General features: G+C 41.4%; 2 protein-coding genes across 7 annotated transcripts; one reads left to right on the top strand and one right to left on the bottom strand.

Annotated features, from left to right (window-relative positions):
* Nucleotides 1–170: 170 nt before the first annotated feature.
* Nucleotides 171–8,136, bottom strand: LOC139366085 (protein C-ets-2-like). 2 transcript variants are annotated; one of them, XM_071103180.1, is made up of 9 exons: nt 7,986–8,136; nt 4,025–4,251; nt 3,740–3,821; nt 2,729–2,845; nt 2,471–2,545; nt 2,127–2,327; nt 1,614–1,880; nt 1,248–1,366; nt 171–1,105 (listed from the first exon to the last, which is right to left on the bottom strand). In XM_071103180.1, exons 2-9 carry the CDS (start codon nt 4,088–4,090, stop codon nt 824–826), a joined length of 1,209 nt encoding a protein of 402 aa, XP_070959281.1. In that variant the 5' UTR covers nt 4,091–4,251; nt 7,986–8,136; the 3' UTR covers nt 171–823. The 2 variants fall into 2 exon arrangements, with proteins under 2 accessions (XP_070959281.1, XP_070959288.1); XM_071103187.1 differs by lacking the exon at nt 7,986–8,136 and having other exon boundaries at nt 2,729–2,812; nt 4,025–4,146.
* LOC139366050 (retroviral integration site protein Fli-1 homolog) lies at nt 6,486–21,867 on the top strand. 5 transcript variants are annotated; one of them, XM_071103138.1, is made up of 10 exons: nt 6,489–6,681; nt 13,872–14,077; nt 15,152–15,321; nt 16,626–16,829; nt 16,945–17,019; nt 19,306–19,377; nt 19,643–19,705; nt 19,839–19,886; nt 20,222–20,305; nt 20,921–21,867. In XM_071103138.1, the coding sequence occupies exons 1-10, from the start codon at nt 6,664–6,666 to the stop codon at nt 21,442–21,444; spliced, it is 1,464 nt and encodes a 487-aa protein (XP_070959239.1). In that variant the 5' UTR covers nt 6,489–6,663; the 3' UTR covers nt 21,445–21,867. The 5 variants fall into 5 exon arrangements, with proteins under 5 accessions (XP_070959247.1, XP_070959239.1, XP_070959255.1 ...); XM_071103154.1 differs by lacking the exon at nt 6,489–6,681 and adding an exon at nt 6,846–7,237; XM_071103160.1 differs by lacking the exon at nt 6,489–6,681 and adding an exon at nt 6,887–7,035.
* The last annotated feature ends 859 nt before the right edge of the window (nt 21,868–22,726 follow it).

Below are 22,726 nucleotides of genomic sequence, written 5' to 3'. Positions count from 1 at the left end.
TCCAGAATAAACAAAATAGCCTAATCCATTATTATTAATTTAGCATTTATCTAACGGATGTATTATTTATTATATTATTTGTATACATCTTTGCCTGCTCATTTGAGTGTTTTCTTTTTTTTAAATATAGGCCTTTATACCTTTCGAAATAATACAGAACATTTTAAATAGTATTTTCAAGTTATGTACAGTTTATTTACAAACATTTTACAAACAACATTGTTCCCTAAATCATGTAAATCATACACATTATATTCAACAGAACAAGCATGGTCCCTCTTAGCTTTACTTTGTCAGCAATAAAAGAGGTAGATATGTTAGGGTATAAAAATAGATCCTCACAGTCAAAGTTAATGTTGAACATTGTTCAACAGCATGGGTGGTAAGCAGTGGTGTCATGCACCCATTATTTTAGAGGCAAGAAGTACTTGAGGATGGAGGGGGGTTGTTAATCACTAACCATGTAATTAACATAAAGAGCATCAGTATTGGAGACAGCTGGGCTTACAGTTTCATTGAGCTCTTATTCTGCTGATGTTAATAGGAGGTAAGTCATTCACTAAAATGAAATCAAATTGAAGGCTACAACATAATTTGTTTATTCTGATTTTCAGGGGTGATGCACCCCTACTTTAGCACCCCTACTTCCCACATCTATGGCTACTACTGTATCACTTGGTAATAAAAGTCTTACACCAAACATTGTCTAATGGTGCAGATAGAAATGCCATAAATAGAGCCAATGTGATTCATTTTCTACATGTCTAAGAGGCATGTTTGTTCTACATAGCATATTAGTGATGTAGCTGCTGGTACACTCCCCCTACTGCGACGCCCATGCTTCGCTGGACTCTGGCGATAATACTGGTGCCCCCTGGCCTTGCCAGGCTGACTCTGTACTCGTGGGTAAAATGTTCAGGCTGGCTAGGACCTCCTGTGCCGTCTTTCCCAGCATCCCCTGCACGTCGCAGACGAAGCGGTAGACGTAGCGCTTGCCCGTCGTTTTGTGGATAATGTTCTTGTGGTAGTAGTAGCGCAGGCCGCGGCTCAGCTTCTCATAGTTCATCTTGGGCTTGTTCTTACACTGACCCCAGCGCTTGGCCACCTGGATGAAACACAAAAGGGGTGGTTGTTAAAAAAAAAACACACAAACGCCTGATAGCATATTCCCACTGCTCAATCCTGTGCTGGTTTCCAACTCCTACTACGAGTGGTTAAAATCTCTCACAATCAGTAGAGAAACTCACCTCTGCTGGGTCGGACATCTTGAACTCCCAACCGTCTCCTGTCCAGCAGATGAAGGTACAGCAGGAGGAGTCTAGAAGCAGCTCCAGTAAGAACTGCCACAATTGGATGGGCCCTGATCCTGAATAGAGAGAAAATACACATGAACAAATTCTGAATGGACTGGAATGGATACAAACGTTGTTGATTTGCCTGCTACTCTTAAGATATACTATGAATTTGTTTCTATTTAAAAGAAGACACAGTAATGACAGAGGCACATTCTAGAGCAAACACACAATCAGGCTCCAATATACACATACTACCAATGCTCACACACATGTGTATAACAGTAGTAATGATAAATCATGATAAGAGACTAGTCTTACCTGGATAAACTGACATTCCCATCACTTGTCCTCCTTCCCTCTCGGGTCTTTGGGAGTGTGCACTTTTGCGTTTGGCCACACGAGGGCAGTACAGCTCTGAGGGCTGCTGTGGTCCAGGGATTGAGGAACAAGATGGAGGGTGGTGAGGAGGCGGCAGGGATGCGCTATAGCTGGGAGAGGGGTAGTCCGGCCAGAAGGAGGTCTTCTGTGCTTCTGAGTCATACAGTTTTTCACCTGAGTGACGGGTGTAGCTTTGCTCAGATTCATCTATGGAAGAGGAGGAGGAGTTAGTCATTGTAAATATTATCCAAGTAATCATAGCCTATGGATTTCTCTGTGTGGTTATTTTTATAAGTTAAATAAACAGCTTTAAAAATGATATGAATTAGATATTACACAGCCTACAAACAAAAACAGGCAATATGTTTTTAAACACAAATAGGCCTCATGGTCATGCATTGGTTGATACATTTTTTTGTTGCGTTATGTCTCAAAATGTGTGGGCTTTCTTACTGAGGTGGTCCAGGCTGACAGTGCTGGGGGTCCCTCTGTGGCTCGTTCCTTTTCCAGGGAGGAAAGAGTTGCTGGTGCTGGCATCTTCCATGCCCGGGCTGAACTGTCCACTCTGGGCTGGGGAACACAGGGGCACAAGGCTGTGGTACGTCTGGGTGGAATCCTGGAACCCCGCTTGAGACTGGCCCAAAGTCAGCCCATCTAATAATGAATAGAGAGAAAAAAGGAATGAACAATCATGATCAATATTCATTCATTTCGAAAACTACAACAGGTGTTGATAATAGAATCATTCTCAAAATGATAGAAACATATGGATTGGAGTATAGGGGACTGACACTCACCACTTGGGTATGACGCCCAACAGTTAAACTCTGGGTATGAATCCAGGTTGAACAGGACAGAGTCACTTGAGGTTACTGAAAAAAAGAATGAAAGACGTCAAAAATAAAAAGACGTGAGCAACACCGGAAGTTAGTCAACGGTCATTGACAGGCCGATCTAGTGATCTCCCCCCCCCCCCCCCCCCCCCAGAATGCTTATCAGAGTGGTCTAATAAAGTGGTTGTTAAAGAGTCTCTGTAAGAGTCTTTGTAGGTGTACCTTTGTTGTCGTACGGACGTGGATTCTTCTGCAGCTCTCCATAACTCTCTGGATACTGTTGCTGCTGCCCTGGTCCTTTACTGTCTAATAGAAAAGACAGGTCTTCATCACTGTAGTCTGGAGGTCACGGAGATAGAAGAGAAGGATGGGGGTGAGTCAAAAGGCGTGAAGATCTGAACAGAACTCAAAATGGAATAGAAATAGAATTGATTTAGAATGTAATAGGTTATAATGCTACCCAAGGGGTTACAATCTCTAAAGACGGTCCAACTGCTATTCTACAAGCAATAATATGTTATGGTCTACTACTATTACTCATCATTCTTATTTACGTTTAATAATAGTAATACTAATACTAATTAATATATCTATTCAACAACTATTCTGCAGCACCCAGAACAAAATCTCAACCATACCCATTTGATTTGAATGGCGGGAGAAGAGGAAACAGAGGGAAAGAGGAGGAAACGCCAGCGGAGGGAGTGTGACAGAGTAGTGATGAAGGGGGAGGAGAGGGGCTCTAAATCTGTTGGAGAAGGAAGTCTGGAGGAAAGGATTAGGGAAAGAGAGAGGGAGGGTCTTTAACCCGACCACCCCATCTCGGCTCTACCTCCCTCAGTCAGACTGACATTCCTACAAACAGTGCATGGACACACACCCCAGCAACCCTTTTCCTGACGCAGCCCTCGGTTGGGTAGAAGAAGCAGATGTCAAGGTCTCATTTTGAGTTTCTGACAGGGCTGATGAGATACCAACTCTGCAAAAAACATTTCCTTTGTCCTTCAACTACCACACAGAGCTACAGGAAACATAGCTCAAAATCTTATCGTAGAAAAATGTGGATACTCCGAAAGTTAGTTTCAGAGTGTAAAATGATAACTATTAAAGTTGATGATTAATCGTAATTCTAGTGGCGTTGGTGGCAGTTATTTGGTTTGGTGTTTAGTTCAATCTGAACTGATACATTGATCTGTGTTCATCAATAAGTGATCCAATGAGAACATGACTTACCATATGATGCAAAGTCCAAACCAGCAGGGACTTCCTGTGTTCTGAAGTCTTCCCTATAATATCCAGCTTGGTATATCTCCATCTGTGTGGAAAAAAAGTGGAATACATATGCCATGCTCATTTTATTGTTGAACATCTTTTTCATACAATTTTACAGCTTTGGTTGATATGTATAATCGAATGGTCTCTGAAAATGTAAATATATATTGCATTCTTAATCATTTTAAGTGTTCTAGCAGGCTGCATACATGAACAAACTTAAAATCGCATGAGGCAAAATCCTACCTTTATTTTAGAGTCTCTGGTATCTATGTTTCTCTCGTTGGATTTCAGGATGGTATCCCAGTACATCTTTGACTGGAACAGTTGCTTTCACTTGGAGTTCAGAGTTACAATTGTGTAGTCTCCCTCTGCCCGGCCCAGTCCCGTTATAAAGCAGCGGAGCTTGGAAGGGCGTGCCTGCTCCCCGGCGCAAAGGAATGTGTCATCTTGCTTCGTGACTCCCCGTTCCCCTGTCCCAAAACACTGCGGTTTAACTGGCCGTGACGTCAGCCACGACTCACGAACACAGATTTGGCAGCCGCACACACACACCCATTCACAAAAATGTATCATAAAATGGTCAATTGAGCGCCCAAAATCTAATTCACATTGCATGCCCATTTGGCTATCTTACTCCCATGATAATTTGACAACCCATTCATGATCAGATAATGAATGGAGAGTTTATTAGTGTAATCCTAGATATATTATTTTATAGGAATACAACTTGATCTACAAATTATTTTATTTCAATTAGGCCAGTTTAAAAATAGCCTATGTATTGAGAAAATGTTTTCCCCAATTAGGTCAATAGCGAATACCCAATAGGCTACACCAAAATGCATATATGCCTATCAATAGGCTATTGACTTAGTCATTAAAAAATCTATGGAAATCATGACCTTTTTCTATGCTTGGCAACGTCGACTAGGCACAAACCCATGCGAGACAGGGGGGACAGATAGGGTGTTTTAAAAATCAGAACTTGCAAGTTGGTTATAATGAGGTGGGAGGCCATGAGCATATCTTTAGAAGCCATTCGACAGAACAATAGCCCGTAAACTACATGCTGAAGCTCTGAAATCACGGTGTGAGTGGCCTGAGCAGATAAGGCCGGCACAAGCGCCTTGTATAAACAAACACCGCAATTTTCCCCAGCAGAGAAAAAATACATCTGGAAAAGTGAGCTGCCAAGTCGTGTATGGTGTGGGAGACACGAGTCGTGATTGAGACCCCCCCCCCCTTGTCTCCAGACAAGGACACATGGGGGTTCTAGTTACACAACCTCCTGGCCTGCCTAATGATGACGAGTCCATCATCAACTCAACTGATTTACCAACCGAGTGACACAATGAAAAACTCCAGAATATCACAAAGCTGAACAATGCCAGAACCTCAATCACAATATATCATAGATGATCTTAAATAAAATAGGCCTAAACATTGTTCAGTGGACTGAAGGGACAGTTAAATTATTTTTCGTTATTTTCTTTCACAAATGAAGAAACTTTTACATGTATAAGACAGAAAATGCATAATAAATCTAAGTATACTAGCGGGCTATTAATGCTGTGCCTTGTTATCGGGCTTGGGTTCATCTCATCTAGGCTATTTATTTATTTTGTATTTATTTTTTACCTAAAAGGCCAAAGAATGTTTCGATTTTCTGAACACATTTTGATGATAGACAAACGTAAGCAGCTTTGGGCTACTCCATGCGTGCCTTAAAGCCAGATTGAGGCATAAGCAATGTGTGATAGCTTTCCTGATAAACCCATTGAAATTGATAATTAAAGGCAAATCTTTTCTATGAAAATACAGAAACACATTTTCTACTGTCTAACTTTGCACGCTATTAAATCATAAAACAATGTCTTGTGAATTTGTTTAAAGTCATATTTTACATTCAACCTCAAGGAAGTGCATTGGGCCTATCATATTATTAGCCATATCTATAGTCTCCATCTATAGACCTACTTGCAGACTAAAAATGTAAAGGCCTTAAAATATGCACTTTCCTACATCGACGATAGATGGTTATTTGTAAGAGAACATTTAATGATCCGTTTGCTAAGGGGAACATGGTCTTACTTTGTAACCTACTTTGGAAGGAGGTTCTTTTTATCACAGTGCGCAAATTTGCGGTCAGAGGTTTTTTTTTTTTTTACATCAATTGCAATTTCCGGAGTCATATTTAGAAAAACTACAAGAAGGCTCTACAATGTTCATCACCACTATGGTTATTATGATGTGGCTATTCAAGTTTAGAATGTTGCAAGCAACAGGCTTTTGAATGACAAACGAATGTATTCATCTCAACAATGTCCAATAACAAATTAGAAATGGGCCTACATTCATTTGCAAATTACATGTTGCTTGAAACACACATGATGCAATGTGTTTGTGCACCTCAAAATGCATGATGGCAATACATACTTCTCAAAACATTGCTGGACGATAACAACACTCGGAGCAAAGCCTACAGAAGCCTAAACAGCTCTGCACCTTAATTGCTCTATGTCCAATCATCAGCCTGATCAACTTTTACGCAGTCAGATTAGGAAGATTGTCATCGTTGGTTTGTAGGCTAATCAGCAGTTTTTTGTGTGCAATGTTGTAAGAAATTAAAAACGACTTCGTTTCACCAGTAGGGACCCAACCCTAATGCGTTGTTAGAGTGACTTCACTTCCCAATTTAGAGTGAGAGAGAGAAAAAAAGCTGCCATCCGGTTATGGACTAAGCAAGAATTGTTGCTGCAATGGTTTGCGCCAAAGGGTAAATGCGCGTGTGTATGGGTTGATGCGATTGAGTCAGGCTATCCAGACTAGTTATAACGTGTTTAAATGACTAAATGAGAATCAACGACTGAGTGACTGCTACAATGGACTGTACGATAAAGGTAGGCGATTGAACTGGTTTTAATGTCGCTTGTGAAAACGATACGCAGCCACCCACTGAGTCGGTTAGCACGTCTCTGCTGAGTGAGAGAGGCAAAGCGGTGATGCGAGGTCCCCACTCTTTCCTTCTTGTACAAAATTTCCTCTTCCTTCCCGTTCGTGGTTGTATGTCGGCTCTTTAATAACACAAGTAACCACTACATCTTTACACACCGATAAAAAACGAAATGGTGTCCAGCACTGCACGCGTAAAAAGGGGAGCGCAAAACTCGCGATTTTAATTGTTTCATTTAATCAAGTTTTATGCAGACGTTCCTGGTTTAAAAGCACATATGCTAGTCTAAAGAAAGTTAAAGGTAATTTAAAGAAGTGATTCACCTGTCACAATTTATGATAAAGACGACACATTTGAGGCACATTACACAGCATATAAGCAATCTTGATCAGTACAAGTTTATTGGAGCGCGCTCGTGGCAGGTGTCTTGGCGCCATGGAATGTATTTGGAGTATAAGGCCACTTTCCATAGAGTTGGAGGATCGAAATCCATGAGATGACTGGTATTTCATATTTTACATTTCTTTCAACATTAAACCATCATTACCACAACATATGAATAACTGTTAGGATTATTTTATCCAATTAACAAAACTGGACTTCAGTAAATTATTCTTCTTTAATCGAATTATTAAAATGGGGTAATGTAAAGACGATCTAAAGCTAAATTGGTGAGAATAACTAGGCTACTAGATGTAGCCTAACTGTTAATGGAATAGATCAAATATTGACTTATCGATTGTTCTGAAACGCATTTTTCTCATGAAGTGCGGCACAAGCGCTGACCAAGACAACAGAACAGCATCAATTACAAATATAACGCATTGAGGTATTCCTTGTTATAGCAATACTGATTATTATTTTCACAAAATAGGGTGAATTTAACCAAACAGTTAACGAATAGTTCGACCAAAAAATATGTAGAACCGGATTAAATAGCTTGTCCTATAAAACAACAAGGACCTTCAATTTTGAGGAAAAAAAATGCACTAAAACAACGAATGGATTTTCTGCCAAGGTTATACATCTCACGATCAATTCAGTCTATTTGCAGAACGAAACATATCAATTTAGAGGCCAATAACGAAACGAAATAAACGATTTAACAGGTTTTGAAATTGTTTGAAAAACCATGTTGATTATATTTTGAAGAAGCTAAGGCATTGGAATAAACCACTTACATTAAAATATTATTAAACTTGATTAAATTGATTGAAATGTATATGTTTTGGACCAACAGCTTTAGCCTACTTTCACGCATTGCAGGTGTCCATCCTGTTTCTCGTCCACTGAAGTCAAATCACTTCCAGAAACGTATAACGAAATTATCATTACTTTTCTTCATATCCTACAGCTATTACAACATATAGGCCTAACGTACTCAGGCTATTATTTGGATATCCTGAGGGTGGGGGGGGGGGGGGGGGGGGGGGGGGGGGGTAGGCTACTGGTTACTGAAAAGGTATGTTATTACAGTGACATAGTGAACGTAATTTAGGAGAGCGCGCGCACACACACACACTTTGAAAACTTAAATATGAAGGTCCATCTACTGAAACATGGATATTTACTAAAACATCCAGATAAAGTCAGTTGTTTTTGTCAAAGTTATTTAAAGAATATAGTGGCCTAAACTGCAAACAGGAGCGCTTGTCAGGTGTCGTTATCTGAACTCTGCAGGCTTCCTGTCTCAAACCTCTTTCCGCACACATTTCCGCTCCCTCCACACGAAAAAAGGCAACAGAGCCTTTGCAAAACAGTATCAAGTCACTGGATGTGTTGAAGCAGTGCATTGTTTAATATGTGAATAAATGAACTCTGAATATAACCAAGGCGACCGCGCTCATACTCCATGTGTATCCTTTATTATTGTCAGCTACAGTACATGCTTTATGTTTCTACTGTCTAAAAACCATGTCAAAAAAAAAAAAGCCATATCAAAAGTTGTGAAAACCACATGTTTTTGCATGTTGAAGGAGCAGCTGCTGCAGGCCTTTGCAAAATCAGCTCAACACAACCTCTACTTCTGCTTTCTTGGCCTCTACACCATATTGAGGACAGAGTTGGTCACATGTTACATGTATCACCATAGTGAATTAGGGATCAACTGCATGCAATAAGCAAAACAAACAGTTTCTTGATATATGGCTCTGTTTTCAATAGGCAGATATTTATTCATTTCAATTGTGATAAACAATAGCATAATGAACTTTTTTTTAGATGTACACTTTTTATCCATTAACTTTTTAAATAATAGACGATTGAATATTTAGCGGAGTCAATCTTCTTGTTTGGCAATGAACATTCCCCTTCGTAGACAAACTCTGCAATTTGAGGCCTCTGTAGAAAGGCACCATCAGCACAGATCAAAGCTAAAATAAATTCACAACATACAGTTGAAGTCGGAAGTTTACATACACCTTAGCCAAATACGTTTAAACTCAGTTTCACAATTCCTGACAATTAATCCGAGTAAAAATTCCTTGTTTTAGGTCAGTTAGGATCACCACTTTATTTTCAGAATAATAGTAGAGAGAATTATTTATTTTAGCTTTTATTTCTTTCATCACATTCCCAGGGGGTCAGAAGTTTACATGCTACCAAATACTAATTGAGTGTATTGCCTTTAAATTGTTTAACTTGGGTCAAACATTTCAGGTAGCCTTCCACAGGCTTCCCACAATAAGTTGGGTGAATTTTGGCCCATTCCTCCTGTCAGAGCTGGTGTAACTCAGGTTTGTAGGCCTCCTTGCTCGCACATGCCTTTTAAATTCTGGATTAAGGTCAGGGCTTTGTGATGGCCACTCCAATGCCTTGACTTTGTGACTTTGTTGTCCTTAATCCATTTTGCCACAACTTTGGAAGTATGCTTGGGGTCATTGTCCATTTGGAAGACCCATTTGCGACCAAGCCTTAACTTCCTGACTGATGTCTTGAGATCTTGCTTCAATATATCCACATCATGTTCCTTCTGCATGATGTCATCTGCATGATGTACACCAGTCCCTCCTGCAACAAAGCACCCCCACAACATGATGCTGCCACCCCCGTGCTTCACGGTTGGGATGGTCTTCTTCGGCTTGCAAACCTCCCCCTTTTTCCTCCAAACATAACAATGGTCATTATGGCCAAACAGTTCTAATTTTGTTTCATCAGACCAGAGGACATTTCTCCAAAAAGTATGATCTTTGTCCCCATGTGCAGTTGCAAACCGTAGTCTGGCTTTTTTATGGCGGTTTTGGAGCAGTGGCTTCTTCCTTGCTGAGCGGCCATTCAGGTTAAGTCAATATAGGACTCGTTTTACTGTGGATATAGATACTTTTGTACCTGTTTCCTCCAGCATCTTCACAAGGTCCTTTGCTGTTGTTCTGGGATCGATTTGCACTTTTCGCACCAAAGTGCAGTCATCTCTAGGAGACAGAACGCGTCTCCTTCCTGAGCGGTATGATGGCTGCGTGGTCCCATGATGTTTATGTAACGGATGTGAAACGGCTAGCTTAGTTAGCGGTGGTGCTCGCTAAATAGCGTTTCAATCGGTGACGTCACTTGCTCTGAGACCTTGAAGTAGTAGTTCCCCTTGCTCTGCAAGGGCCGCGGCTTTTATGGAGCGATGGGTAACGATGCTTCGTGGGTGACTGTTGTTGATGTGTGCAGAGGGTCCCTGGTTCGCGCCCGGGTATGGGCGAGGAGACGGTATAAAGTTATACTGTTACATTGATGCTGTCGACCCGGATAACTGGTTGCTGCGGAAAAGGAGGAGGTCAAAAGGGGGGTGAGTGTAACGGATGTGAAACGGCTAGCTTAGTTAGCGGTGGTGCGCGCTAAATAGCGTTTCAATCAGTGACGTCACTTGCTCTGAGACCTTGAAGTAGTAGTTCCCCTTGCTCTGCAAGGGCCGCGGCTTTTGTGGAGCGATGGGTAACGATGCTTCGTGGGTGACTGTTGTTGATATGTGCAGAGGGTCCCTGGTTCGTGCCCGGGTATGGGCGAGGGGACGGTCTAAAGTTATACTGTTACATTTATACTTGTGTACTATTGTTTGTACAGATGAATGTGGTACCTTCAGGCATTTGGAAATTGCACCCAAGGATGAACGACTTGTGGAGATCTACAATTTATTTTCTTAGGTCTTGGCTGATTTCTTTTGATTTTCCCATGATGTCAAGCAAAGAGGCACTGAGTTTGAAGGTAGGCCTTGAAATACATCCACAGGTACACCTCCAATTGACTCAAATAATGTCAATTAGACTATCAGAAGCTTCTAAAGCCATGACAACATTTTCCAAGCTGTTTAAAGGCACAGTCAACTTAGTATATGTAAACTTCTGACCCACTGGAATTGTGATACAGTGAATTATAAGTGAAATAATCTGTCTGTAAACAATTGTTGGAAGAATGACTTGTGTCATGCACAAAGTAGATGCCCTAACCGACTTGCCAAAAACTATAGTTTGTTAACAAGAAATTTGTGGAGTGGTTGAAAAACGAGTTTTAATGACTTCAATCTAAGTGTATGTAAACTCCCGACTTCAACTGTAAATCAACTTCAGCAACGATATGGAACAAAACTTAATCTAACCATGATATTTAAGCATGTAGACTGCAATGCATTTGGTTTAGACTAGTAATCAGTCTCCCTTGTGAATCAAGGATATATCTAGGAACTAAGAGAGAGCAGGTGGGAAGCAAGTGTTGGACAAGTAAATGTTTGTTTGCTTTTGCACTGCGTTTGAGTTCCAGTAGAGGTTATTAAGCTAGAGCTCTGTTGTGAGTGCGAGGGTGTATCACAACAGTTGGTAGTACATGGTTGTGGTACAAGGATGTGTCACTATTGGTGAACTGTGTGAGCACCACCCTTTGCGGCTGATTCATAAGATGATTATCTGATGTGCTGCTAACCATCAACCATTAAGCAGATGAACCTGAGACAACAGACTTCTAACTTACAGTCCAACATGTTCTTCCTGTGTATGGTTTAGTTGGCTTTTGTATTTTGTTGAACCTTTTTATGGCAGCATCTAGTATTAGCCTTAGGTGGGCCTAGTACATTCAGTACAAACCTTTCAATAGATAAAACATGGCCTAAGTGTGATAACGCACAAATATGCTGAAAATAATTTTGACAGCAGAACTGACAGGAAATTGATCATGTGCGTTTGTACTGTGAATGCTTGAACTTGGACAGCAGAACTGACAGGACTTTAAAATGTGTATTTGTAGTGTGTATGCTATGCGTGTGTGCAGACAAAATTGTTTTCGAAACTATTTTGTGTTCCTCAGCAACAGGGCCCAGCTTCTACGAAACTCATTGAACAGGAAGTCAGTTGTGGCATTGGCGGTCAGGCCACATTCGGTATATTTGTGTCAGTTTGCAAGCTATAGAGGGAGAGGGAGGGGGGGGGAGAAAGAGCAGGTGTATGAGCTTGTGGCTGTGAATGCACAAACACACCATTGAAACAATGAATGAACTTAATGAAAGATAAGAAGTTGAACAATTGATCAAATCACTCCAATGCATACCATTACAATATGAGAATGGCGCTCATGACCCTTTCCATGAATCGTTGCTGCTCAGCCTCAACCTCTTCTCAGCTCAGCCCTTAGTTTCACTTCTGCTGTCAGGGCCTCTGCACAACATGAGAGGAGGAGGGAGACAGACAGGGAGAAGAAAGAGAGTCGAAGAGAGAGCGAGAGGAAAGAGACAGAAAGAGAGGAGAGAGAGGGTAACGGTCAGGGAGGAAAGTGTGGTAGACCTGTGATGTGTTGTTCCTCTACCACTGAAAACAAACGTATCACGTGTGCTAACATTTCAGTATCAGTAATATTTATATGAAATAATATTATGTCTGTTTGATATATTAATCTCATTTATTTAAGCTACAATGTTGCTTTGGCTAACAGTCCTGTCACTGTTAGCCTGAATGAGGAAATGCCACTAAATGTGTACCATGCATAAAACACTTTACCCTGCTCAGGTAACACAATGGAAGAGCGGGACTTTGAACTTCAATCAAGGCTGTGTATTCTTGCTGTCCGACGTACCCAATCCTCCCCTACCTTCATCAAACCTAGGTTGTTTTCCAGCTTTAAATGAGCCACATCTTTACACTGTGGCCCCCCTCTGTTTCCTTTCCCTTGGCCTGTGCCAAAATGTTTCTCTGCACATGGGGGCCAGATTTCCTGTGGGCCACCAAAAAAGCCCGGCACTGACGTACGAGCCGCAAAGACAATAGTGAAGTCCTCTAAACACACACGCACTTACTCCCACTTAGACCTACACATATATACTTACCCACACAAAGACTCAAAAACAAGGCCTATCCTTACCCACTGTATAGACACAACACGCCCTCGCACACACACACACACACACACACACACACACACACACACACACACACACACACACACACACACACACACACACACACACACACACACACACACACACACACACACACACACACACACACACACACACACACACACACACACACACACACACACACACAGACACAGACACAGACACAGACACACACACACACAGACACAGACACAGACACACACAGACACACACACTCACACAGAAGAGTGCCATCTTGAAGAATGGTTTGGAGTTTGGGGGCCTTTGTCAGCGTTAAACACAGGAAGCAGCACAAAGAAAGCGTCTCAAATCTTGATCTGACTCCACCAAGCTCCCTCCCATCACCCCAATCCCAACGAATTAAAACTGTGACAAAGATCACAGAAGCTCTCATTTCTCAAAACATCGATGCCAGTGTACAGCATGTAACTGCAATCAAACATTATGTTACAGCTACATTTATCAAATAAAGACAGTGATTTATAAGCTTCATGCCACAATCTCCTATTTTCCAAGTAATGTTCCTCAAGTCACCAATCACAAATTCTAAAGACATCTGGACTATGACAAAGTTAGAAACAGGAGTTAATAAATCCTTCATCAATAGAACAAGACTCATTAGGGTGTGGAATCTCATCATGCGTGTTCCATTCAACCTAGTGTGGAAAAACCTCACAGAGGTGTGGGCAGTTTCCTGGATACCGTCACTACATGACTAGTTGTGGCCCATACTTACCGTAACCGCTGACTCCACTGTTTGTCCGTGCCGGCAGGAAGCACTGTCCGTGGTGAGCGAGGACCAGTCCATTTTCGAGTCGCCCTTCCCTGCCGCCACGACCATGCACATGAAGGGTGAGATGACGTCACCGGGAAGCTTCAGCCAGGCCTCCGAAGAGAGCCAAGAACCCACCGAGCCGGAGTGGGCCGGGCCGGGAGCACAGAACCCTGGGAAGAGAGGAGAGCACATCAACGGAAACAGGTGAAGGAGGGCGCATCAGTATTAGCAGTCTTTGAGAGAAGTTATACCACTCATTCAGTGTCATATTTACCACATTTCCACTTATTTAGTGTTGTATTTTTCATATTCCCACTCATTCAGTGTCATATTTACCACATTTCCACTTATTTAGTGTTGTATTTTTCACATTCCCACTCATTCAGTGTCATATTTACCACATTTCCACGTATTTAGTATAATATTTACCACATTTCCACTTATTTGTTGTTATATTTACCACATTCCCACTCATTCAGTGTCATATTTACCACATTTCCACTTATTTAGTGTTGTATTTTTCACATTCCCACTCATTTAGTGTTGTATTTTTCACATTCCCACTCATTCAGTGTCATATTTACCACATTTCCACTTATTTAGTGTTATATTTACCACATTCCCACTCATTTAGTGTTATATTTACCACATTCCCACTCATTTAGTGTTGTATTTTTCACATTCCCACTCATTTAGGGTTGTATTTTTCACATTCCCACTCATTCAGTGTCATATTTACCACATTTCCACTTATTTAGTGTTATATTTACCACATTCCCACTCATTTAGTGTTATATTTACCACATTCCCACTCATTTAGTGTTGTATTTTTCACATTCCCACTCATTTAGTGTTGTATTTTTCACATTCCCACTCATTTAGTGTTATATTTTTCACATTCACACTCATTCAGTGTCATATTTACCACATTCCCACTTATTTAGTGTTATATTTATCACATTCCCACTCATTTAGTGTTGTATTTACCACATTCCCACTCATTTAGTGTTATATTTACCACAATCCCACTCATTTAGTGTTGTATTTACCACATTCCCACTCATTTAGTGTTATATTTACCACATTCCCACTCATTTAGTGTTGTATTTAACACATTCCCACTCATTTAGTGTTATATTTACCACATTCCCACTTATTTAGTGTTATATTTTTTACATTCAAGAGAGTTGACCATCACCATAATAAATACTGCAACAGGATCACACAAAATCATACGAGAATATTACTCATCTCCCTACTCTCTCCCTCTCTCGACAGTCGTGAGTCCCCTGTGGACTGCAGTGTGACCAAACGCTCTCGACACATGAGCAGCAACGATGGGGGTCAGCTGGCCTACCAGGCCTCATACCCTGAGCCCCGCGCCAGCCCCCAGACCGCCACCCCGCCCAACAGCGTCACAGAGGAGAAGAGAGTCATAGTGCCCGCAGGTGAGGTGTCAACACACTCAGCGAAGGGGTGACCAGATCCTGTGGCACAAAAAGGATCTGCGAAGAGAATAGGCTGGGATGGTGTTCCCATCATATTGCCTTCACCTGTTAAATGATCTTCCATCATTTGTGACTTAGCCATTAAGAGCAGATTTTAGGAACAGGGAAGGGAGCACATTTTTGGAATGGAATCCAGCCAATGAGTCATTGTTGGGAGATTCCAACTAAGATGATATTCCAAACATTAGACATCATTAGGTGTATTACATCCTTACAATTAATAGACAAGACTACAAGGTTTGATTCTTACCCTGAGTCACACAGGCCAAGTTATTCTAGTGGCCATGATAATACACGGATATTACATCACAGCTATGTTAAACAAGGACAATGAAGACCCTAGGGCTGCCCCGCCCCCCCCTGTTAAAAAGTATTCCCACACATAATATAAGTGATAAGTCATCATATAAAAATGTAAGCAAGGTTTTTTAATCAAATATATCTGTTTGGGCATCTTGCGGTCAATTTGCAGTCTACAAATGATTTGTAATTATGTTCCAGCCCCCTGACCATCCGCTCAAGAAAAAAAAAGTTGATGATCTAGTTGATGATCCCTGCCCTAGGGCAGTGTTTCCCATACTCTGGGTCAGGACCCACTTCCGGGGACACTGGATAAAAACACTTTCAGTGTAAACTTAAATGACTAAAACCAAATAGAAAGTATGCAGAAAATATAAAGGACCTTTATTTTTCAATAGCAGCCTATAGTCTTTGAAAATTAACAATCATCTGAATAAAAGCTAGACCATCAGCCCCCATTGATTTTGTAATGTTTGAGCATAAGAACACAGCATTAGCCATGTAAAAATGCATAGAATTGTAGGAAATGTAGATTAGCTTTTAAACTGCAACATTTTCTCTCCGCTGCTAAGACAATATGTTTTACTTATTATTTGGTTTGTGTCCGTTTTTTTTCACTGCTCACCCCTTTTGGTGGGTCGTGACTCAAAAGACACCTCAATTGGTGGGTCACAAAGAAAAACAGTTTGGGAACCCCTGCCCTAGGGTACAGACAGAGGCTAGGCGTCTCCAAACTACTGTCTGATATTTTGGGGTATTCATGAGGTCCATACTAATCTTTGGGCTCTTACTGTACATTTTAAAATACCTTTAGTTTCATTTGAGAAGAAAACAAAGAGTAACTCCTCAACTTTATGAGATGCTGGGTCTGTGTGAGTTACAACAACCTCCTGTTAACCCGACTTACCGATCTCTCTTCCTTCTCCTCTTTCTCCTGGTCCCAGACCCTGAGGTGTGGACCCAGGACCATGTGCGCCAGTGGCTGGACTGGGCCATCAAGGAGTACAGCCTGGAGGAGGTGGACATCATGCACTTCCACACACTGGAGGGCAAGGCACTCTGCAAGATGACCAAGGAGGATATGATGCGCCTCACGTCCGCCTACAACACTGACATCCTGCTCGGCCACCTCAATTACCTCCGGCAGAGTAAGGGTTACGGCCTGGGACTCGTAGAAAGTTTTCATTTGACTATTTTCATACTACATGAGGACATAACTGATCTATGTATCCATTTTGTAACCTTCTTTGAATCTCTTTTTAGGCAGCCCTACTTTCTCCTACCCCACAACTCCAACCAACAACACACAGCAACAACCCAGACTACAGGTTAAATCAGGTAAGACAACTTCACAACTCATTACCAACGACATAGTGACTTAGTGCAAAATCCTTAAACTGCATGCATAAAGAACCTGGAGCTAGCAAGCATTGAGATAAACTGCCTTAAAATGAGAAGGGGAGTAAAATGGAGGGGTTTTGTGGCATCTATTCAAACCTCTCTCAGAGGCAGATCAAATACTTCACTCATTTAATGGATTCAAAATGAAGTTTTGAGTTGCCATTTCAGATTACATAGTTTAGAGTGCTTTAACGTTTCCCTGAGTTGATGACTCCACGACTCAACAGTCAGTTTCAGACAGGAAACAGCTGCACCAGCAGAGGAAAATGGGGGAGTATGGGCCCCACTTTGGGACACAATTGACAATCTAATGGCAGCAGAGGTGGCCCGGAAGAAAATAACACTCACCCCAAGGAATACTGGACCATCTTCAGCTCTCCTTTGTTTGTTTTCTTCTGGCTGCTTCAAATCACTTTTTTGAGGCTCCATTTATGGGCTTCCTTCCATAGACTGTAAAAAAAATATGGACGAAGCCATCGATGACAATACCCCATTGTTTTCATATAGGAATGCTCAATGGCGCATTTGATGATCAGGAAGTATCATTTCAGTGTCACCATCTTGCTACATGGAGGAATTTTTGAAAACAATGGATGTGCAGTTTGAGCTACTCTGGGAAGTGACCATGCATCCCACTGCTGGCTTGCTTCTGAAGCTAAGCAGGGTTGGTCCTGGTCAGTCCCTGGATGGGAGACCAGATGCTGCTTGAAGTGGTGTTGGAGGGCCAGTAAGGAGGCACTCTTTCCTCTGGTCTAAAAAAATATCAAAATTCTCCAGGGCAGTGATTGGGGACATTTCCCAGTGTAGGGTTCTGTCTTTTGGATGAGACATTGAAACGGGTGTCCTGACTCTCTGTGGTCACTAAAGATCCCATGGCACTTACAAAAGAGTAGGGGTGTTAACCCTGGCGTCCTGGCTAAATTCCCAATCTGGCCTTCATACCATCATGGCCACCTAATCATCCCCAGCTTACAATTGGCTCATTCCCCTGTAACTACTCATTCCCCTCCTTTCCCCTGTAACTATTCCCCAGGTTGTTTCTGAAAATGAGAATGTGTTCTCAGTCAATTTACCTGGTAAAATAAAAAATAAAAGTTGCAGGCTAGCTGTGTTGACCCCTCTCATTTCAAGTTAAAGGCCCTCTGGGGTACCACAGGCTAACAATAGCAACTAAATGATCCTTATAACTTTGTCTGTCGAAGTAATCAGACATGCATCTGGTGAAATAGAAGCAATTATTGATACCATGATTGTGTTGGGGAAAAAATGCTTCCTTCCTTCTATGGCTGCTGGGTAAATCCATTTGATTTCAATCACTTTTTGACAGCCCCCCCTTTTGATTTGAATGAAACATTCCATACACATTTGCACATTGTATATAAGTGCCCAGAAAGTTACTTTTTGGACCCAAATGCAAAAACATTCAAGAGATAAAGGTGCTCGAAGTTGATCTATTTTGCATACCCCACCATACCATGAGACAGCCATGTCTTAATCAATGGAACAGATAAACGGTTGAGATTGCTCTCATTTAAAAGCTTAAAAATAGTGTTGTCAAACTATTTGCTACTTTCTTGAAAATAAAAATGTAATTGAACCTTAAACATAAATGATAAAAAAAATGCTGAAACTCCAATTTGTTTCATGTTGAAATATATGTCCATTCTATTTCTACGATTGAAATGACACCCACCCTGTATTAAAGAGCATGTTATGTCTCAACCAATGGCAGGCACAACACAAAAACCTAAGATTGTGTAAAGTAGGGTCTAAGCTACAATATATGCACATATGAAGAAAATAAGAGTTTGCACGTTTTTAGATAATTAACATTAAAGGTAAAAAAGTCCATAATTATTTTAAAAACCTTTTTATAATTGATTTGAAAACAGTTCAAGCTCGAAGCTCTTAACTGATATCATACTCAACTGTTTATCCTTTCCAGTGATGAAGACATGGATGTCTCATGGTGGGGTATGCAAAATGGGTCAACTTTGAGCACCTTTATCTCCTACATGTTTTGGCATTCAGGTCCAAAAAGTCCCTTTCTGACTACTTCTTCCATGTACAAAAATGTTATGGAAAGTTTTGTTTAAATCAGAAGGGAAGCTGTCAAAAAGTGATGGATATACCCTGCTACCCTGTCTGTCCTCTATGCTTAAAAGCCTTCTTTGAACTTTCTCCTGTGGATGCCTCGTCTCACCCTCCGTTCTTTTCGAGCAGAGAACAGTTATGAGGAGATAGGCAGAAGGAACAGCTGGCCATCGAACCCCATGACACCTCCAGTACCCAAAGGTATAATAACCGACATCACATCTCATCCTCAGTGCTTTGCATTTATTGTGAGCACTAAGGCAGATTCATACTAATAGTTGTATCAAGATATTAGTTCTAAAAATTATTACTAGTGTTTCACAGTGGAGAGAATAAATTCATTAAGTCAAGCATTTTGTAGTTCAAGATGGAATAGTACTGATAGAGCAAACTAAGAGTAAACAGAGGAACTTTGTTGACATGTTTGCATTATGCTGATAAATACATCATGTTGTTTATGATTTAGGTTCTCCCATGGAGCACCAACACAGCACCAGAGTCACAGAGCCTCCACCGAGAAGTGTGCAAGGTGTGCATCTGTACTGCTTTCTCGTTTCCTGATCCTAGTTTGTTGAAACACTGGTATAACCTTTGTATCATAGTCAAGCCAACAATGTCTTAATAAAACAATCTAACTTTTCAAACCCTTAATTTCCTTGCAGACCCATACCAAGCATTAGGTCCCATCAGCAGTCGTCTAGCCAACCCAGGTGAGAGCATATCCCATAATGCACCATGTTAAACTGGTGAACCAAAAAGGTGGTGACAAATGTGGCCTTTACACTGTCTGCTTTGGTGTCATGAACTGTAACACTCCAAAAGAGATTGAATAGGAGAAAAGAGGAGGGCCAAGGTATTCCTTAAAGAGAGAACAATTAATGGTCATACATTCCCTGTCTGGGATGGCACATTGACAAAAACCTCCACCGAGATGAAAGCATTATACATTCACCCTCAGCAAAACTAGGCTGAAATATTTGAATTATTGTCTCCCGTTGACCCGAATGACCCTGTTTGACAGAATTAATTCTGTATCTCCTCACAGAAGGGCAGGCCCTCCACTCCAAGAACCGAACAAGCAAACACAGTTCATACAGGCTGCCTGACCCCAGCGCTCACAGGCCTGTGGGTAGGTTTCTGCCTGGTCCACCCACGTTCTCTCTCTCTCCATGACACACAGTGAAAAAGGTCACATTTGCAGGAGTAGTTCAAACTTCAAAGTATATTTAGAATCCTGGTGTTCTCTTATACAAGTTATATTCTCAGACACAAAGACACCCATTGGGACATTGATATGACATGACAGATGTTTTAATAGCAAAATAGTCCACGAGAAGGAGACATCAATGGTGCATGAATGAAACTGCATGTGAATGATTTAAGTTGTATTTTCGTGTCAAATTGACAGTTGGCAATCCATCCCTTACAGGATTAATTGACACAAACAAAAATGACAATGATTCACAGTGAAAATTCTTCTCGTGTTCTGTGCAGTGCAAATCGCATAAAGAATGAAATGGAAATCAATACATAATAGTAGATAAGTATATTCAAGCAAAAAACATCTTAAAAATCTATACAAATACAGAAAAATTTAAATCTGTATATGGATAAAACTACACTAATCTACAAACAATCCTACTCTTAAGAGAAGCATTTCAGAAACAGAACTAGCTCACTTTAACAGAACCCAGCGCTTTGATGCATCCATTCCCCTCACCCCCCGTCCTGTTTCTCTTCCTAGGCTCTGGACAGATCCAGCTGTGGCAGTTCCTGCTGGAGCTGCTGTCGGACAGCAACAACTCCAGCATCATCACCTGGGAGGGCACCAACGGCGAGTTCAAGATGACCGACCCGGACGAGGTGGCGAGGCGCTGGGGCGAGAGGAAGAGCAAGCCCAACATGAACTACGACAAGCTGAGCCGCGCCCTGCGCTACTATTACGACAAGAACATCATGACCAAGGTGCACGGCAAGCGCTACGCCTACAAGTTTGACTTCCAGGGCATCTCACAGGCCCACCAGAGCCACGGCGGAGAGGGGGGCATTGTTAAGTATCAGACTGAGGTATCTTATGCCCAGCCTTACCACAGCCACCAGCCAAAAATGAACTTCATGAACACACATGCCGCCCCTATGCCCGTGTCCCCTGGGAACTTTTTCGGGCCGCCTACAACTTACTGGAACTCAACAACCAGCCCAATGTATCCGGGGTCTCCCATGCCAAGGCACCCGGGGACTCACTCCCACCTGAGCTCATACTATTGATGCCTGGGTGTCTTGCACTAGACTGGATGGGCTGGCAGAGCATTCTGAAACAGACATATCCAAGATACCATCCACAATGTATCTGGTCTTTAATGTCAAAATTACATTGTAACGCTATGCAAGTTTTTTAATTTCTCAATTATGGAGGTTGAGAATGTTCATTTCCTGTGATTCAGTTTTTTGAAAAACCAAGTTTTTCAATTATGTAAGTATTTTTTTTCAATATGTAATTGAGGTCACTGAAGGATTTAAGGGGAAAGTCAGTGTGGGAAGTGGTAAAACTGTTGAGGTCTTGATCTCAATTACTATATTCATTAAATCTAACAGTTGTAAAAGTATAATTGTACAGAATGTTTCATACAATTGTAGCAATAAAACATTTACCCCTGTAGTAATGCTAATAAAAGGAACTTGTATATTTGAGTTGGTCTCCTCTCTTTTCTTCAAACCATTGATCATTTTAACCGACAAAAATATTAACAAGATGGTGTATCAGACTTTGTTTTATTTTTTTATTGTCAAGATGAATTATCGACATGAATATCAGACAGTGACCACAGTTGCTGTCTATTTGTCTACACCAAAGAACTCCGCGAATGTCCTGTGTGCTTCAGAGACCTGCTCCACTTCCACGACAGAAAATCCCTTCACAGGCCTCCCTTTAAGTCTCTCCACCTGCCTCACACCTAACTGCCCCTCCACCACGGTCTCGGGCTGTGAGGTTGTCGTCACCTCCTGGATCAAAGCGGGCTTTGTGTTGTACTCAACTGACCACAACTTGCTGGTGACCATCTTGGTGGTGGCTAGAGTACACAGAGCGAGTTAGATGCTAAACTTCCTCACCAACACAGACTGAATAAATGGGTACTTATTGATGGCGATAGGCTAAGCTTTGTGCATAAATGTTTGAAAATGGCTTTCCAAATAAAAAATATTCATATCATAATGAGGCCACCTGTACAAGCGTAAAAAAAAAGTACTCTTAACCAAAACAACATCAAAACCAACAGTAAGCAAACGCAAAGATACACTTGTCGGTACGGTAGTCACCAGAGGGGACAGCAGCGCTACATGTGGACTCACAACAGGAGCAAACTGAAGAAGCTCCATACAGCTCCTTCCATCTGATTGGACCAGACCAAGATGTGTCAGAGCAACATGAGTCTTTTCTCTATTATTCATGGTTTTCTATCATCTTTTGCAGGGCCTATATGGATAAAGTATCAGACAGCTTCAGTGTTATCAGGGCTTACCCTCCTGCTGCGGAATCGTAAGTGCAGGC

This window comes from Oncorhynchus clarkii, chromosome 2, assembly GCF_045791955.1.
Source record: "Oncorhynchus clarkii lewisi isolate Uvic-CL-2024 chromosome 2, UVic_Ocla_1.0, whole genome shotgun sequence".
In the NCBI taxonomy this organism is placed as follows: domain Eukaryota; kingdom Metazoa; phylum Chordata; class Actinopteri; order Salmoniformes; family Salmonidae; genus Oncorhynchus; species Oncorhynchus clarkii.
This window is presented reverse-complemented; position numbering and strand designations above follow the sequence as displayed.

Coding starts and splice junctions, on each gene's coding strand:
- LOC139366085 (XM_071103180.1), bottom strand. CDS start 4,090: ATGTACTGGGATACCATCCTGAAATCCAACGAGAGAAACATAGATACC. Junction 3,822..4,024: donor CCAGAGACTCTAAAATAAAG/GTAGGATTTTGC, acceptor TTTTCCACACAG/ATGGAGATATACCAAGCTGG. Junction 2,846..3,739: donor TTTGGACTTTGCATCATATG/GTAAGTCATGTT, acceptor CGTGACCTCCAG/ACTACAGTGATGAAGACCTG.
- LOC139366050 (XM_071103138.1), top strand. Junction 14,078..15,151: donor GAGCACATCAACGGAAACAG/GTGAAGGAGGGC, acceptor CTCTCTCGACAG/TCGTGAGTCCCCTGTGGACT. Junction 19,887..20,221: donor CAGTCGTCTAGCCAACCCAG/GTGAGAGCATAT, acceptor ATCTCCTCACAG/AAGGGCAGGCCCTCCACTCC.